This window comes from Metopolophium dirhodum, chromosome 1, assembly GCF_019925205.1.
Source record: "Metopolophium dirhodum isolate CAU chromosome 1, ASM1992520v1, whole genome shotgun sequence".
In the NCBI taxonomy this organism is placed as follows: domain Eukaryota; kingdom Metazoa; phylum Arthropoda; class Insecta; order Hemiptera; family Aphididae; genus Metopolophium; species Metopolophium dirhodum.
The window spans coordinates 103279742-103299846 of record NC_083560.1 but is presented as its reverse complement, the minus strand read 5'-3'; the positions used below and the strand labels follow the sequence as shown (position 1 = coordinate 103299846).

Genomic DNA, 20105 nt, shown 5'->3' with positions numbered 1-20105 from the left:
TATACTTATACAGTATTTCTACTTGAATTGCTTGTCATTGATATCACTTATATATAACTAATAAGAAATTAAAGAAATACAAGTACTGCTTTTTTTATAAGACAAATTTTATTTATATAATATATTTACATTTCCGATTAAAATGTAATGTTATTTCATTACAATTTTATTTGAGTAACGAGTAAAGTAACTTCATTACTTTTATCTCTAAGTAACAAGTTATTTAATTAATTTTTAAATTAACTTACCTACTAAACACTGTATATTATAACACATAATTGACGTGTAAAAATATACATACCTAATAAGAATTACTTATAAGCATAATATATTATGTATGATAAATTATATATAATATTATAATTATATGATAAATGCATAGTATATAATTTAATTTGTGATGACTTACCATTATTAATTGTTTATATTATTTTGTGTATAGTATATTAGTACAGAATAAACCTCACCAGATAACTTTGAATCTAGAACTTAAATTTAAAATTTTTGGATTTGGACGAATTTTAGTACAAAATTTAAATACAAATTTAAGTCTATAAATTCACCTTCGGGTTGTTCTTCTAAATTATAACAAATATGCAAGTTAAATAAATTTCTAGTCTGGTATTTATTATTTTTGTTGAATAAGTTATTTTAGTAAAAAAAAAATGCCAATAGGTAAACAATTTGTTAGCGTATTGATAAATGAGTACTTATATTATGCAAAACATTATTTTGTTCTTTTGTAATGATATTAAACGCCACTCATTATATTTTATCCCATATTAAATTAGTAAAATTAATTAATTAATTAATTACATTCTCGTGGATAGAAAATGCTAATATATACAACTAGTGAAAATGTAATTTATCTACGGTCATTTGTTTTATAATTACACAAAAAACCAAAATATAATAAAAATAAAAAAAAACACATCATTGTGAAATCAATACATTCATCGCTCCGCTCAGAATCTAAAAACATACTTTTTATGGTTGGTGGTAAAGGAGTCATCATTTGTGTAAATAAAGGTAAGCCCATGAAAGTATATTATTATCCATTTTTGGAACCATAAAAGCAGCCTGGTTACCTCCAATATTTCTATTGGCCCTTGTAAATCTATTATTAAAATAAAATAAATCATAATATGGTTTTAAAATAATTTGAATATTCACTACGGATAATTTTAAGTTCCGGTAATTTCATTACTTAATATATTATTTTTAAAAAACTAAAATAGTTCCATTGTACTGTTATTGAATCATTGTAGGAACACAGCTAATATACCCAGATAACCTGTTTTAGAAAGCAATTGTAAATCACCTTATTAATTGAAACTTAAAACTTACAATAATTAAATTAATGTACCCACAAATCACAATACCGTTGAAGTTTTACAGCAACTTTTCATCAAACTAAAACCAACTAACAGAATATTTAAGTTCACATCACATATTTTTAAAATTCATCATATTTAAAGAGATATACAATATGTTGGGTAAGTTTTTAAAAATATAAAACAATACACAAATTGAACAATAAATAGATAATTAATAGATAATTAATTAATGGGTTTACCTTCTTTTACACACTCTGCTGTAGTTTTGGTTGCATCTTTTTACTACTCGGAGCTAATATCATTTGTAAGCTGAGTTGCATTTAAAATTTTACAAGGAGTAATTGCTTACATTCGTTATCAATTATCATATTATTTATCATATCATGTCTCCATGATCGCCTAATTCAGCCAACTCTAAAATCTTGACCCGTTCTAATTCTGCAACGGTTTCTAATGGTAAAATAACCTTTTTACCTGATGAACTCTTCACTACCATCACCGATTTACGTACTGGTCAAGCAGAAACCTTGAAATAGTGTAAGGACATTAGCACCTCTCTTACTAAGTAATTTGGCGATCTACAAAAGTTTCTTGGCGCACTTAACTCCCGGGTCAGTAACCTGAGGACAGAAAATACGAACTGTCATGCTGAGCTTGCTGCTATCCACGAAAAAGTCCAGGCTCTTGAAAATAATATCAGCCCTTCTACTTCACCTGTCCCAGTACCTATTTCTGCTGCTGTCGCACAATATGCTGAGCGGGTGATATGTAGTTATAATGTCATTACCTATGGAGTTTCGGAGACCTCCACCTTACATGATCACACGAATTTTTGATGATTTGACACTTTTGTCGGACGCACTTTCTTCTTTCTCTATATCTTTACCACTTGATATCAAGGTGGCTAGACTTGGGAGAAAGTGCGTCCGACAAAAGTGTCAAATCATCATAAATTCGGGTGATCGTGTAAGGAGGAGGAGGTCTCTGAAACTCCATACGCAATAGACATAAAAAATTGTACTAAGATCGACTCCTTTCTTGACTGTCAGATTCTTCAGGCTGAACTTAACATTTTAAATCAATGTGTCATTAGCGTTGGCTTAACTCTTAATTTGAATGAATGTCAGATAATTTCTTTCTCAATATCTCGATATCCTCCCGTAGTTTATCGGTTACCCCTATACTTTAAATAACCATCTAGGTACTAAAACATGCTTACATTGTTAAAGACCTTGGGATATTCTAATCCTCTTCTCTTCCTTTTGATCATCATATAAACTTTACCGTTAATAGAGCACTGAAAGTACTAGGATTCTTTAAACCTTTTGCTTCCGTTCATTATATTTTTCACTTGTTAGACCCCTTCTCTGGGTGTGGTTTTTTGGCACCCTTACCTTGTGAAAGACTACCTCCACCTTGAACGAGTATAGAATAGATTTTTATCATAATGTGAAGCTGCTTAGTTTTAAAAAGAATCACCGAATAAAGCTAAAGAGAAAGCCAATATTGCCAGGTATAATTCAAATTTCACTGATGGTAAGGATATAATATGTTTTGATCGAAACAAAAATTGAATTAACTTAATATACCAGAATCTCTTTCATAAATGCCAATATTTTCTAGTAAAGTTTATAATTTATATTATCTTGTAGATGGATATAATAATGTACTTATGTCTTATTTAAGTATTGGTGAATTCAACTTGTTCTGTTACTAAGCCCTGAGACGGACAAAGGTTTAGAATTTTATACTAATGTGAGTTATACTTAATAAAAAACCTAAATCTACTTTAAAAATAAAATATAATAAACTTCAATCTGACTGGTCTCCATCACCAAACAAATTTAAATGTAACTTAACTTAATTAAATATAGTATATGTAATGATAATTGGAAAGTTATAAATTATTATATTTATATATTGCTTGTTTATAGCACTTAAAAACGATCATGCCGGTAATTCATTACTGTTGGTAAATACGTCTGAAGTTCATAAAGGTTTATATACAATATAGATAATTATTTAATGTATATCGTTATCTACTAATATTTAATTATTATTTATTACTATAATGTGTTTAACTTTTAGAAAAAAGTCTAATTATTAGACAACTTGCATTTAATAAGCACCATAATACAACACCTGTCCAAAATCTTAAATCGTATACTATAGTCACACACATTAATGATAATTTACAACAAGCAAAATTACTAGACTGGCATGCAATTTGATAATTGTCTATTTTTAACTGTTTATAAACGATCCATTTCCAATCACGTTTACATTTGTATTCACCTTAAAATAATATAATATGTCTTTCCAAAAGTATATCAGTACTTATTCATTATATTGTAATATTATAGAATTTACCTATATTTTATTATAAGAAAATTACACTTTTTCGTTTGTTACACAATATTACATATTATCGAAACACTGCATACGTTGCTGATATCAGTAGGTATATCACAAGTGCACGTTCAATACATTTTCCACACAGTCAGACGTTTATTGGTAGGATAATATTCATTAATAGTCTGCTCTACAACTTGTCGGCTGTCGATTTTTTGTCAACGTTGGCCGCTTTTTTTCTCAGCAAGTACTTCGGTTTCTCCCGCACGTCCATGGTCCTGTGCATCCTGTACGACATTGGAAGCTGATCTTCATTGTACAACTGGTCACTAAAATATACTCTCCTCAGCCGGCAGTTGGCGTGCACTTTAATGCAGACTGTCTCCACATACGTCGTATTAAAACTGGTGATTGTGAACTCGGCCAAGTTCATGTGCAGTTGGTTCCAACCCATGTCCATAGAAACCGGCATCGTGATCATGAACGTGCTAAACTTTTTTTTCACATGGTAACTGCTCATGCGTAAACGCCGGCGAATGTTTTCGCTGTCCAAAATCTGTTTACGCATACATTTGAGGGCGAGGAAGAAGTGTTAGAAGATACAGAGAACTCAGTAAATTTCCATCAGTAGAAATATTATATTTCTAAGTTGAGTATAATAGCCATTATATATTAGAGGCCTAGAGGCAAAGTGTACCTAACGCTGAGGTTTATACACCAGAAATATACTTGGCCGAATTTGTCAAAAAACGATTGAGAATATTTCGACAGATGCATAACGGAAACAATAGATAGATAGATTATATTAGACAATCAGCTAATACAGATATTATTAGTCGGGTTATATCTAAATGGCACATATGCAAATCTGAAGTTTTTGACGAATAATTGGCATCAAATTTTGCCCACATAATATTTGGAACCTCGGACGGTTTGTAAGAGCATTATAATAGAAGCCACGGAAAACAGCTAATATTATGTATAAAAGGTAAAGTGTATTGTAGATGGATATAGAATCAAAAAATACTTGACGATTAAAGGAAGGTTTAAAAATGACGTGCCTACATTCGAAGGTTAGGTTAGTTGTATGTCTGTATGGCCCGGCGTTGACTGGGGATAAATGAAACCGAGATGGGTAATTCACTTGTGGTTGATAGAAATAACTAATAACTAATTAATAACTTGTTTTACTTACATGAACCAATATTGCAAGAATAAATAAACAAATATGTTTTTAAGATTTTAATATTATTATTAGTACAGTGCCAACTGCTACCACGGGTACACTCGTGCAAATTGCGCTCCGTTATCACAAATTTCGAAGCATAATTGTTGCACACGAAACGTTTCGAATTATTACCTATACTTATACCTACACTACACCGTGCTTCGGGCTACCAAACATGACAACCTCGATCACCTTATACCTACAAATAAATCAAAACGGCATTTTTGTCCTTGCCCTTCAGCATATCTCAACAAGATGAGAAAAAAAAACAAGTAATTCTCAAAATCGCTACGTGGCACTGGTCAATGCAAGCAGCGAGACTGAAACCGAGGTATTACTACCTAATAATAACATAGCGGGTTGTGAGCAACTACCCCAAACTGAAGTCGCGCCCAACCTATCGAATCCCGGTGATCTACGTAAAGAACGTCTCAAACTTCTCAATATTCAATAAGAAGTCAATCTCACGCATATGTACTAACTACTAAGAATGTTTCATTTAAGTACACACCATCATTTCTAATAGTCTAGCCCAAAAACCACATAACCTACAATATTATAATCGATTATTTAAGCGACACCGATGCACAACTTTCAGCCACACTGCAAGCGTTAATACAAGGTAGTAATTAGAAATTTTCATTACCTACTCTACACTCCTAAATGATATTTCAGACGCACTGGCCGAACTAGGACACTCCGTCACGCTTGGTTTATATCAAAAAAAATCATCACTCTTTACCACTGTTCCACGTCGAACTGGCTTTTAACAAGAAAACAACCAAGACATTTTCTACATAAACACACTGCTCTACTCTGTCGTGGTGATCGAAAGTCCACTACTGGACACAAAACAAAGAAGTCCACCCCAATGTTAGTCATGTCAAACATACGGCCATACGCGTAACTACTGCAGTAATCAACAGCCTAGATGTGTTAAATGCGGTGAAGATAATTTAATTGATAAGTGCACTTACCGACTAGAAGATGATCTCGTACACATACAGGTAAATTAGGTTACATAATATTCAAAAAGTGACTAAATCCACAGTTACCACAAATAAACTAAAAAGCTAAACTTCAAACTCAACACGTTGGCACGAATCAAACCCCCCCCCTCCCCTGTCATTAGTGGGTCGCTGTCGGGCCGGGTATGGGCTAGTTTTGGGCCTTCATATAGTAGCTAATAGGTACTATATTTAAGTATCCCTCTAAATATGTATTAATTATTTAGTTATCCCTCAAACTTATGCTTATAAGTTATAATAGTAACCTTTGATACTAACTAGTAAGTATAAAATTATGTATGAAGGCTATTTGTATTGAGATAAAAATGCAATTGTTAACGAAGGGTTTTTTTTCAGTTTTATTTTGGGTGGGTCAAAAGTTTTGCCTCCCCCCTCTCAAAAACTGAAATGACGCCACTGATCAAAACCACAGCCAGCCCATCATACGCTAGCATAACAGCCGCCCAACCAACATTCAATACTTCCGGTTCATTGTCAAGAATTTCGGGCGAAGTCAAAACCTTATGAAACCCTCAACCTCTTTACTTACTGTCCTTTTAAACAAACTCACAACAAACTTCCCATAATAACCATTCATTTTATATCAAATTTCTTATCCACAAACCTCATTAAAATTGTCATTCCCGTGATATACTACATAATAGTATCTATTAACCGTAAATTTTAATTGCTTTATAAACATATAGTATTATATTCTTTATATACATAAATTTCACATGCTATAGTATTATGATAAAAACTTGTAAGAGCATTAATTTGCTTAAACATTATAAATATAATTAAAAATATAAAAATATTATTAACGGTAGCCACACTAAAATAATTGGTTCATTATATTATCTAAACCTTCCTTTAATCGTCAAAATCGACAAGTATTTTTCCATATCCCTCTGAAATACACTAAACCTTAAAAAAAAAAACAATTTTGTTCTGCTTTGATCTTGAGCAAACGTCTTACCTAACAATGATAAATTCAATTTTTTAGCACACAAATTCCTATTGAAATAATATCGCTAAGCTAAAGGTCACTAAGGTGTGTTTGGGACATAGATACATAGTGCTTCTGCAATAATTTTTTATCAAATTAATTTAAGTTTAAAGAACGTCTCTTCAGCATTTGTTACAGTAAAATGTCATTAACAATTCAATAAAACTACTAAGTAGTACAATCAACGGAATTTTTTTAAATTAGTAAATTATTTTAAATAATTCAACATTTTATTATGAGGCCCTTTTAACGATGAGTTTCGCTGAAAATTCCACCTTTACTCACATTATGTAGTTCCATCTCTGAGAGTCAATATATTACAAAATCAAAATAACTGTTTGAAGATGAATATAAAAAAAATGATTTAACTTATTTATAGAGTAATTTTATTTTCTCGAACAATTACAAATTTATAAAAATAAACACTATTTCTTGATGAGAGCTTTAAAATTATTTTATATGTGAAAGATAAACTGTCTAAATGTAACGGAATGGTAGCAAAACTGGTAAAAACTAAAACAGTCTGGTACTAAAGAAAATAAAGAATTCAGAACACTTTAAAAATTTCGGAGCCTTATAAATGGTAAATATGAAATGGAAGATGAAGAAAACGTTAATATTACTTTAGCTCTAAGACAAATCGTGTCATTTAAATATGCTCTAACAACATCATGTGATGTGGAAAGAATTTTTGGTCAATATAAATCTTCATTTTTCGTTCCAATCGCCTGTCGTGTATTTTATAATTTGAAATAACATTTCATTATAGAATGTAATATTCAATTTAATAATAACTTATTATGATTAATAATATTTCTATATAAATAATAAATAATTACTAATTAGTAGTTTCTGTTTTAATTAGTTTCAGAATTTTATGTAAAAAATATTTAATGTTATGAAGAAAAAAAAATAGTTTGCATATTTTGCATATTTTGGTAAATGCAAAGCATATTTAACAATTTTTTAATACTTAAAAATTCTAGTCCTACTTATAAATATTTACGTACTGTGATCTCGAATGTAAAAAATTGACCGAGGTTTTTCACTATTAACGTCACGAATGGCAGCCGAATACCAATCGAATCTTTGGGATTCATCGGACAGGTTATACAACAGGCGTTCACGTTTTTTGACTGGATCTGGAGCACGTTGGACTTCATCTGATCGTCTTGAACTTGTTTCATTTCTCCTCCTTTGCACTGATATACCAGAAGCAATGACCATTTACAATATACGATAAAGGTGACCCGGTTTTGTTTTTTATAAGCATTTTACTTATTCAGCTTAGGTACATCACTATTTTAAAAAAAATATGGAAACATTCTTCGGTGTTTGCCATTATAAATTACATACAGTTATTGTACCTATACGTATAAGAACGATGTTCATCTATTAATAAAATGTGATTCGAACCTGCAGTGCACGACTGTACGAGTAGAACAGTATTGTACCTAAATATTAAGTATAGCGTGGAAATGGTTACAAATTACAATGCACAAGTTTATTATATTTCAATTGATTTTTCATTTTTCCCAATTCTTAACCATGATTATAACATAAATGTATTAATAGCTTACACCAAATTGTAGTTACATTATAAATTGTACCGTTTGGATGATAATTTCAAATTTGTTATAGTTAATATTGGATGGGTGATAAATTGATTTTATTCTGAATACCCTATTTATTTCATAACACACGTGATTCATAAAATATGTTTTTTTAAATAATAATTTTAGCTAGGTATTGTGCTTTACTTAGTGAACGGTTAATATATTATAAAATGCTGTACAGTTTTAACGGACTGAACACTAACCTGAACGGCCCAATTCTCCAGCGGATGGCTGCCGACGCTAAAGAATGCTGTGAATAATTTTCCTTCGAATCTTGACTGAAACATTATTCCAGCACAGGTACAATCACAGATTATAATGTGATTATTGAATCTCAAATCTGGGGCACTTAAACGAAGAATAACATCTATAAACATAAATAAAAGATAAAACACCTTGTTATTACGCTCGTTGCTATAATACGCACGGGGACCTTTAATAAGTAAACAATGGAAAATATTACCTATACTCAGCCTATACTATAATATATTTTGTTAGGGTATTTTTTCTTAGTTAGAAACCAGGTTCGTGTGGGACCGACAGGTTTTAAAAAATTTAACAACCCAGCAATTTAAAGTTAACTTATAGTGCTTTGTGAATTTTTTCTTTAGGTACATCACATGGATTGTTGAACCGGAAGACAGCGATTTTAAATAATAGGTACAATATTATAAATACGCATGATTAAAAAAAAATAAAAAATAATATTTATGTGCTATAAAGATCATTCCTCGATCAAGATCTACGACCTACGTCAGTGTAGGACGTAAGTAGGTACACAAATTTATAAAACAGCAAATAGATAAAATTGAAAAAATACTCTGTATGTTAGGGCAAAAATTTAATCTAGCCAGTCACGACATTACTCATTTCTGAAATAGAACGTCTGTTTAATATGATTACATTGAGACGTGATTTTATTCATGCATTTTTTATGTTTAAACTTTTAAATGGCCATATAGACAGTCCAGATTTATTACAATTAATGATCTCACTTAATGTACCTACCACAAGTTTTTGTTATTAGAAATTTTCTTAGTTCTACAGTCTACACTAAAGTGAACAATTTTGTTCTAAGTAATCCTAACATGTTAAATTTCTTTAATGTTTCAGAAAATTTTTGGTTTTTTTTACTAACGTAACATTACTTTGTTTGATTACTGGTGAATGGTGATTTGTATACAAATTTAATGTATCTTTTTTGAATATCTAAACAATTAATATCTAATATAATGCCAGATCTATGTGAAACTATATGTCTAGATATAACAATGTCAGAAATTATGACACTTGACTAACATACCTACCAAAATATTCATTGAAATGAAAAATTGTAAATTAAATATTGTGCTGTGTTTAGTTACAAATGAAATATGTTCCAAAAACTCCATGTGAGAATCATATTCTGACAACATTGAATGTATATCTATTAAAAATATAAGCACTTCATCACAATGTTATAATATAGAACTCTCTGATGTGATAAAAATGATAAAAATGTTGTAGTTACCTATCTATCATAAATATACAGGGTGACTTTTTGAACTGCAATTTTTTTTGATGCATCAACATATTTTTCAAAAAAAATCATCAGCTAAATAAATTTCAATAAAAAAGGGGTTTCTCAATTTAAAAATAGAAGTTTTTGCCGCCACAGTTCTGAAGTAGTAAAAAAAATATTAAGAATTTGAGAATATGGCCCTTATACTTGTAAATTCCAAAAATGTTTTCATTCAAATTAAGATTTACCATTCAAATTTAAAAAAAACTATAAAATAAATTATTGACTTTAATCTTTAAAATTGTTGTATTATAGTTTCCAATGATAATGAAAATGTTCAACCGCTCTCAGATGTTGCTTCTAAGTCAAGTAATATTTTCACAGATTTATCATTCATATTCATAAAAGTATAAGACACATATCATTTATTAATAAGACGTAGCATACGCATGTGTTATCTAATACTTATAAGTGCGTAATAATAATAATAATAGTAATACATAATAATTTTTTACGCTCAGCATATCTGCACATTTAGCTCCGTTGTAGTTTAAAAATTAGACTAAAATGACTTCCTATAAAATTTTAAGGTAAGGTTATTAGAATATGATCAATTTTATCTATTTGCCTAGATAGGCCATCTTATGGGCTTTTTATTTAATTTTAATTTTGAAGTGAGTTATGAGTATTTTAAAAATATAAATTGTTTGTACATCTTAAAATACTCATAACTCGCTTTAAAATTAAAATCTAATAAAATTCCAGTGAGGTTGTCTAGATATAATAATCTGAACTTTAAATTTTATAAGAGGTGAATTCACTCTAACTTTTAAATTAATGGATCTATAAACAGATCTGCTGAACGTCCATTTTGGTATGTTACACACCAAGTCACACAAGTCTTGTAAAACGGAGACAATACATGCGGATACCACGTCCTCTTAAGTACCTATACTAAGTAGTAGGTACATGGGATAACTTAGATTCTTGTTTATAATTGTTGTTAAAAGTAATATAAACATAAACATTATAGTGACAAAACGCACTAAGTATAATTTATAGCAGAGCAATTTTTTTTTTTTAATTTTAAATTTGTTAATATTATTGATTTTTTATAGTATGTATAAAATAGTTGAGGTCCATACTCAAAGCTCCAACCAAATCATAATTGTAATTGAATGCATTAAATAAACAATTTAATTGTCTACGTTTTCTAGATCTTAAAAGAAAAACAACTGTTGCAGTCAGGTTAGGTGAAACTGTGAAAGTAATTAAACTGCAATTAGATTAGGTGACACTGCAAAAAGGAAGTTGGACATTAGTAGGCTCGGTCAAACAGAAAGTCTGCTATGGGGTACGCTGCACTATTCACGTGGTTGTATTATTTTAGTGTCCGTGCGGTCAGACCGCTTTGTGTTTGACTGAGCCTTTAAAGACAAATATTATAAAAAGAAAGCAACTCATGGAAGAGCAAACTTATTTATTAGAAAACATAAATTAAACTATTATTCCAAACATGAGTATCGTAATAGTACATTAACATTCAAAATGTTTAATTTTTAATCGCAATCTAAAGACGTGTGTCAATATTTAGAAATATAAATTATATTCATTTCAATACTTGTACTTATACAATTATAATAATAATTATTTTTTATGTAACATATAAACATAAGACAAAAATAATTTTAAAAGATTAATAATTGAATATTGACTGACCTTTACGTTTCACATAAATATATTCTGGATATTGATTTTAGTTCAAATTTATATTAGTTGATAGAGGTATGATTGCCATATTATTATATGTGTGCAGTCAACATAACCAATAACCACTGGAAATCCAGTTTCTCTGTAAAACCTTGATTATCGATCACATCAAAAGTTGTTTTAAATACACATTATTGAAAATTATGTTTATAAATTCCTCATGGCGAATTTTGGTGAACTCATTAAAATTTTAAGAAACTTAACCCAGGTTTGATATACCTCGTTATTTGAAAATTCAGATTTTGGTGTAACTCTAAAACAAATGACCGTAGGTACATGAAATTTTGACTGAATGTTTATACTAGCATTTTCTACACACCATAACATTTTTACTTATTTTGAGCTGTTTACGGACATTTTCAGTTTCCTTTTTTTTAGTTTTTTTTTTCTATAAATATCAATAAAATTTTATCTGTTGGGTAAAAAAGCTTGAAAAATTAATAAAAGGCTCCTAGGCTATTGTTTCAAAGGCAGATGAAAAAAACTAAAAATCCTTAGTCACAGTTTGTATTTATAAGCATTTAAAGTTCAAAAATTGACAAAATATGGAAAAATCACGGAAATTAGCAAATTATTTTGAGTTGAGAATTCATAAAAATTTTTGTTTTTAAATCTAAGATTTGAAAATGTAATACAAGATTATCCATAAGTTTGTCTACCTCTATCAAAAAAAAAATGTCTACAAGAAAGTCAAATTAAATTTTTATGAGTGTTTGAAATTCATATTTTTACAACATTTGATATTCACTCGATATCTCATGTAACAATTTTCTTATTTTGTTGTAATTAAAACATGTATGACTGTAGATACTTGAAAATTTCACTGAATGTTTTTATTAGCTTTTTCTATACACGATAAAATTTTGAAAATAATTTGACTCTTTCTGAGCTTACGGACATTGTCAGTTTTCAATTTTTTTAGTTATTTTTTCTATAAATATCAATAACATTTTATTTGTTGGGTAGAAAAGCGTGAAAATTCTATGCAAGGCTCCTATATTGTTACAATAGCAGTTGAAAAATACTGAAAATACATAGGCACAATTTTTTTTTAAAAGCATTTAAATTTCAAATTTTGACAAAATTTATCAAATTTAAAATGTAATAATTATTTTGTAATTAAAAATTTATAAAATGATCAACTTTTCTAGTTAAGGATTGAAAATTTTAAACAAGGTTCCGCGTAAATAAGTCAATATATAAATTACTTTATTCACAATAATATCATCAAATATACTTAGTAATATCATAGGCTGACTGACCGTTTTTGCTCAGAATTGTTTTTCTTACACAATGATATTATATCATTGAATTTAAATTTAACACAATCCATTACAGTGATCCACTTGTAACCTACTGTACAGCAGAGCGACATCCACTTACCCACATTTTTTGTACTTTTATATCATATTTTTCAATAATAATAGGTAAGTACCTACATAAAACATTGTTTTTCATTAATCATATAGGTACTACCTATGTTATTATTATAGTGTAATTGTTTAAAATATTTTAAAAATATATAAATTAACAAATACCTGAGGAAAATACAAACAAACAAGTATTAGATCTTATAAAGTAATATATAATTAAATGAGTACCTACAAATTAAAACCAATTCAATAGCATTTTTAGATTCTGAGCGGAGTGATGAATGTAGATATTGATTTTACAATGAAGTGTGTTTTTTTTTTTAAATATTTTTTTTTATAATTTTATTCTTGTGTATGTTATCACGGTTTGAAGCAGTAAAATTGCTTCAATTTTCTTCAACAGTATCTTGTTTGACGGGAAAGTGAATATAGTTGGTGCATTCGGGAGGTAACCATTTAAAATTCCCAGTAGTTTTTAAAGCACCGGGAAAAATAACATAAAAATTAAGGAAAAATGGGAATTTTTACGCAGAATCGGTTTTCTACAAAATCGATTTTGGTTTTTGTTGTACTTCTAAAACAAATGAACGTAAATACATGAAATTTTCAATGAACATTTAGATTATCATTTGCTGTGCACACATTTTGACTTGTTTTGAGCTGTTAACGAACATTATCAATTTTCAATATTTTCAGTTTTTTTCTATGAATGTCCATAAAATGTTATTTGTTGGGTAAAAAAGCTTGAAAATTTAATACAAGGCTCTCAATGTATTGTTACAATGATGTTTAAAAAATATTAAAATTCCATAGTCACGATTTTTTTTATAAGAATTTAAAGTTTGAATTTTGACAAAAGGCTTAAAAATCACAAAAATGTGCAGATTATTTAGAGCTAGAAATTCCTAAAAATTTTCCTTTTTAAATCTAAGATTTTAAAATGTAATACAAGATTCCTTATAAGGTTATCTACTTAAAAAAAAAAATATCTATAAAAAGTCAAATTAAATTATTTGGTTTTTTTTTTTGGATATTCACTTGACTTTTCATGTACCGATTTTTTTATTTTGTTGTAATTCAAAAACTAATAACCGTAGACACTTGAGATTTATAACATTAACTTATTGTATCAATTCTTATACTTGATAAAATTTTAAAAATATTTTGACATTCTTTGAGCTGTTTACGAACAATTTCAAATTCAAATTTAAATTTTTTTAGTTTTTTTTCTGAATAGAATTTATTTTATTTATTTTTATTTGTTTGGCCAAAAAGTTTGAAAATTTAATACAAAGCTCCTGATATTGCTTAAATAGCAGTTGAAAAATATTAAAAATACATACCTATGCACAATTTTTTTTTATAAGTATTTAAAGTTCAATTGTTGACAACATTTTTCAAATTTGAAATTTCAAAATTATTTTGTAGTTAAAAATTTATAAAATGTTCAACTTTTGTAGCTAAGGATAGAAAACTTACAACAAGGTTCCACGTAAGTAGGTTATTCTGTAACCGAAAAATCTCAAACATATAAATCACGGTTTTTTTAAATATTTATTTTATGTTCATATTTGAAGGAAATTACATGTTAAATAACCAAAAATAACGATTTTAGTTATCTTGTTGTAATTTTATAATATTAATTCAACATACCGTATTGATAATAAGTAATAATAGTAATAACAATATAAATATAATATAAAATATCCACACTGACAAACCGTCACCGCTCAGAATCGTTTTTCGTATATAATGATTAATGATATTATATCATTGAATTAAAATTTAATACCATCTATTATATACAGTGACAGTGACAGTGACCCACTTGAAACCTACTTTATAGCAGAGCGACATCCACTTACCCACATTTTTACTAATATTATGTGCTTATAAATTACCTACTATACATAACTTATTATATATTTATATAGGTAATATACAAGTTTAGCTGCAAATTGAAATCAGAATTCTGCATTGCCAATAACTGACATTTGTTATTTGTACTTTTTAAAGAAATTTGTAAAAATTAAAATAACTTAATAACATTTTCTCTAATGTTGTGACTAACTGCTATTAAAAAATCTATTATACTAATTTCACTATTTTTGATTTGTACTTATAAACGTAATTATTTTGCCAGTCAAGGCTTTTTAGTTTTTTTTTTCAAATACCCAACTATCAAGGGTACTTCACCATTCGCTGTAAATTGTAAATGCAAATATGAAATAGGTGGTTTATTAATTAATTAATAGAAACCGAACGTTTTCTGCTTAGAGTCTAAAATAAATATATTTGTTTGATTAAGTACCGATTAAGCACATACTTTTGTATTTAAATTAATAGATAGACAACGCACGGCGTTTTGCTTTGATATTTGGTCTTAATTATTCGATTAATTAAAGAACAAGATCTTTTGTAAGTCGGTAGTTTTTAATAAATAATCGATAGGACAATGACAATGGACCACTTATAAGTTCTGTTTTTCGCATTTATCTTTCGTAAATTAAATTTTCATATTCACGAACATTATCAATAGTGAACCAAATTGACATCTCTTCAATGTTAGCCATTAGTATAATAATATATATCTTTAAACTATTATACAAAAATTACAATAGGGGGACGGAGTAGCCGAGCGGATTAAGGCGATGGTTGCGACGGACCCCGGCGCCGCGCGCTGGTTCGAACCCGTCCACAGGTGGCATTTTTCTTCGGGAAGGTCACGGTGTCCGGAGAGAAGTGCCGCCAACCCCCACCCAGGCATGGCAGATACCTACGGGTGCCCACTAAAAAAATCTGCCAAACCAAAAAAACACACGTATTTACAAACCTACAATTTCTCCACTATAAACCAAAAAACAAACAGCTAATAGCCGGCAGGGCTTCATGATCAATTAAAAAAAAAAAAAATTACAATAAAAGAGGGATGAAAACAAAATAAATATACGTATTATGCATATTCTATTATCCATAGTATTATATGGTATTATGATGATAGTGATGATACATAATATATAATTATTATATTTGTAAATTATCCCATAATATATTATATTAATTTATCATGCGATAAAGGTTTGTTACCGACATTTACCCAGTGTTTTTCGTCCGACTAAAGTCATACCTTTTTTCAAGAATACCAAATATTTATTTTCATGCGTAATTCGTAAAAGAATTTTATTGAAAATTTATCACGGTTTCAAGAATTGGACTGCCCCGGAATATTAATATCATGGCTAAATATATTTAGCCATGATTAATATTATAATGTCTACCGCTGTATGATAAGAGTACTACAAAGCACGATAATAAAAAACTTTATAATATTATTGACTCATAGACATATAATAGAATATAATTGTTTACCAATGATTTTCATTTCATTTACTTTAATGGAAATAGCTTGAAAAGATTCCCTCGTTAATCCTGGTAAGCCATTAATTGTTGTGTACCACTTCCTGATAGTACTAATATCTGGCAGAACTTTTGAAAATATTTTTCTTATGTATAAATACGCAGATGGAGAGTAATAATGTAATGTAAGGGCAAACTTTCTTAACTCTGGAGTAATATTTTTACCACTGCCTAATTTTAGTTGGCGCATAAGTTTATCGTCAGCAGCCACGACGATAGGAGGTTTCTCGCTCCGCGTCGCTCGCTTATCTACGTACTTTGTACTTAATACTGTCATACGTGTTTTCGTTTTATGCCTGCTACTATTATTAATAACGCTTAATAGTCATTTACCTAGTGATTACGTTTTATTTCGAATTTGCTGTAAAATGTTATGTAATATAATATGTAATGACGATGTTTTTGATGAAGATGAAATAAAATGCTCAACCTGTAATGGCTTTCACCATTTTGGTTGTGTTGCGCTAAGGGAAACGGCTTTTAGAAAAATGTCTAAAAGTGCAAAACAAAATTGGTTCTGTATCAAATGTAAAAACGCCTATAATCACTCATGCGGATATTAAAGAGGATCAAGTGCTAACAAATGAATCTTTCAGAAATCTCATTGACTCGGTCAATTTTATGAGCGATAAGTTCGATACATTTGGTAGTCAAATACAAGAACTTGTGAAATCAGTTAACACTATGAGGGAAGAAAATAGAATATTAAAGGAGCAAAATAATAATCTGCGTAATGATCTTAATTTTTTGCAAAAAAGAATGAATAATTTAGAACAAAAAGCTCTCGATAACTTTGTGGAAAATAATTGGTGTTCCTGAAATAAATAATGAAAATTGCAAGAAAACAGTGGAAAAAATTGCTACATCTCTAAAATTGGAAATCGAAGTTGTAAATGCGTTTCGTGTTCACTCAAAACTCAATACACGGCTAAGTAAAATCGTTGCGGAGTTAACTATAAAACAAAACAAAAGAGAAATGATTGACCTATCCAGGAAAACCAAGTTAACAGGTAGTAATGTTGATGCTGAGTGGAAAAATAATGCTATTTATGTAAATGATAACTTAACTCAGTTTAACAGAAATTTATTCTTTAAAACTAAAACATTTGCTCGTGAATCGGGATATAGATATGTTTGGTTTAAAGATACAAAGCTATTTATAAAAAAAAATGATAACTCGAAAGCATTTCTAGTAGACAGTGAACTGCCCTTAACAAAATTAACTTAATTTGCTCTACCTAATAAACACGCACTCAAAAAAAAAAAATAAATAATTTGTAATGGAAAATTTATGTAAGGGATACTTGAATTATAAAACGAATTATTACGAATCATTTAATGAATATGTATGTTTAAATAATATCAACAGCAACTACCTTAATATAATATGTTGTAATATAAGAAGTGTTAATGCTCACTTTGATGAGCTCCTTTTAATGATATTTGTTGGAATTATAAACAAAACACCCTATATAATGTAGTGTATAAGTAATATATTCACACTGTAGTTCATCAGACGCTGACTATACATTTTTATATACTACAGCATATATGTCCTGCGTAGTGTAGCCGGGTATACATAGTTAGTCGTTGATTTATATTACGCCTCGTAACAGTCGTAACACTATTGTACATCGTATCATTATACTTATTATTATATTATTATATTATTATATATATCCGATTATATAATTATTTACCTTTTAACTTCTGTATATCTGTGTACTTCAACAATATTGATATAATTATTCTTACTGAAACCTGGCATAATGTATTATCTTGTAACTATGCAATAGATTGCATACCTTGTTCTTTTCATCCATAAAGAGAAATCAAAATGATGGTGTAATGGTTTTTGTCAAACATTACCTGAGCTTAGAATTTTTCGAATATAATTTCGTTGACTCAAATATAGTTAAATTACACTTTCCCAATACAGTTGTTCCAATTAACTTACTATGTGTATATAGGTCACCCAATACTGATAATGATGTCTTTATCGAAACATTAAGTGACCTCATTAAAGAAAATAATTATACCTAGTAACACGATAACCTTTATTGCAGGAGACATGAATATCAATATTGTTGGTGTTCAAGAAAAAAAAAATAATAAATATCTAAATCTACTGTCTGAATGTGGTTTCAAATCTTTCATAAATGTTTATACTAGATTACCTGCGGGTTTTAATCATTCGTGTCTAGACCACATATTTATTAATTGTAACGAAAACCAAATGAGTAATACTAATTCGGGTGTGATACTATCAGATATCACAGATCACTGTACAATATGTGTTTCTATACCAAACAATGCCAAAGTAGATAATAAGTACAAAAGGTTTAACATTATTGATTATAATATAATTGTATCTAATTTACTTAATGAAAAATGGCATGAAGTGTATAATGAATTCAGCGATGTCAATAAATGCTATAATGCCTTTGAAAATATAATTCAAAATGCAATCACTAAATACACAACTACTGTATTAATGAATGCTAAGAATAAGCGACTAAAAGATCGGATGACAACAGGTTTGTTAATCTCGGCGCGAAACAAACAGTCTCTCTCAATGAAGTGTAAAAAACACCCTAATAATATACAGTTAAACTTACATTATAAGAAATTCAAAAATATTTTCACAAAAACTATAAGATTAGCAAAAGAGAAATTTTACCAAACAAAATTTAAAAATGTTAACTCGAACGCTAAATTAACCTGGAAACTAATAAATGAAATTACCGGATCTAAATGTATAAGTGATAATGAAATTATCAAAATAAAACTTAATGAACATGAAATACACTGTAAAAATGATCCCATAACCGCGTCCAATATGTTTAATAATTTTTTCATTAATATTGCAAAAAATATAACAAATAAATCACCTACAACAAAAAAATACCACGAACTTAAAAATATTTCTTTTAATGAAATTTTTTCAAATACAATTGAATCTTCAGATATACTTATTATTATAAATAGTCTTAAAGATGACACGGCAGCGGGTTTGGATGGAGTGACCGTGAAAATCCTAAAACACATAAGCAAATACATAGTGGATCCCCTTGCTTTCATATATAATTTAAGTCTAAAGCAATGTATTTTCCCGGATAAACTAAAAATAGCGGATATTAAACCTATATTTAAGAGTAAGGATAAAACAAATATGAACAACTACAGGCCAATATCCATGTTAAGTTATTATTCTAAAATTTTTGAAAAAATTATTAAAGTTAGACTTATATCTTTCTTAGAAAAAAATCAATTTTTATCAAAAAACCAATTTGGCTTTAGGCCAGGGTTGAGTACTGATAATGCCCTTTATAAAGTTACCCAGTTTTGTACAACGCATTAGATAATAGTAAAAAATCATTGGCAATCTTTTTAGATATAGCTAAGGCATTTGATACGGTTGATCACAATATTTTTGTAAATATATTGCCCAGCTTTGGAATAACTAAATGTAGTCTAACCTGGTTCAAAAGCTAT

General features: G+C 28.8%; 1 protein-coding gene across 1 annotated transcript; it reads right to left on the bottom strand.

Moving 5' to 3' along the window:
- Positions 1-3817: 3817 nt before the first annotated feature.
- Positions 3818-18448, bottom strand: LOC132933485 (uncharacterized). The gene is made up of 4 exons (XM_060999755.1): positions 18311-18448; positions 8753-8916; positions 7944-8135; positions 3818-4245 (listed from the first exon to the last, which is right to left on the bottom strand). The coding sequence occupies exons 2-4, from the start codon at positions 8834-8836 to the stop codon at positions 3880-3882; spliced, it is 642 nt and encodes a 213-aa protein (XP_060855738.1). The 5' UTR covers positions 8837-8916; positions 18311-18448; the 3' UTR covers positions 3818-3879.
- Between the last annotated feature and the right edge of the window lie 1657 nt (positions 18449-20105).

Coding starts and splice junctions, on each gene's coding strand:
- LOC132933485 (XM_060999755.1), bottom strand. CDS start 8,836: ATGTTTCAGTCAAGATTCGAAGGAAAATTATTCACAGCATTCTTTAGC. Junction 8,136..8,752: donor TGGAGAATTGGGCCGTTCAG/GTTAGTGTTCAG, acceptor CTGGTATATCAG/TGCAAAGGAGGAGAAATGAA. Junction 4,246..7,943: donor TTTTTACATTCGAGATCACA/GTACGTAAATAT, acceptor ATGCGTAAACAG/ATTTTGGACAGCGAAAACAT.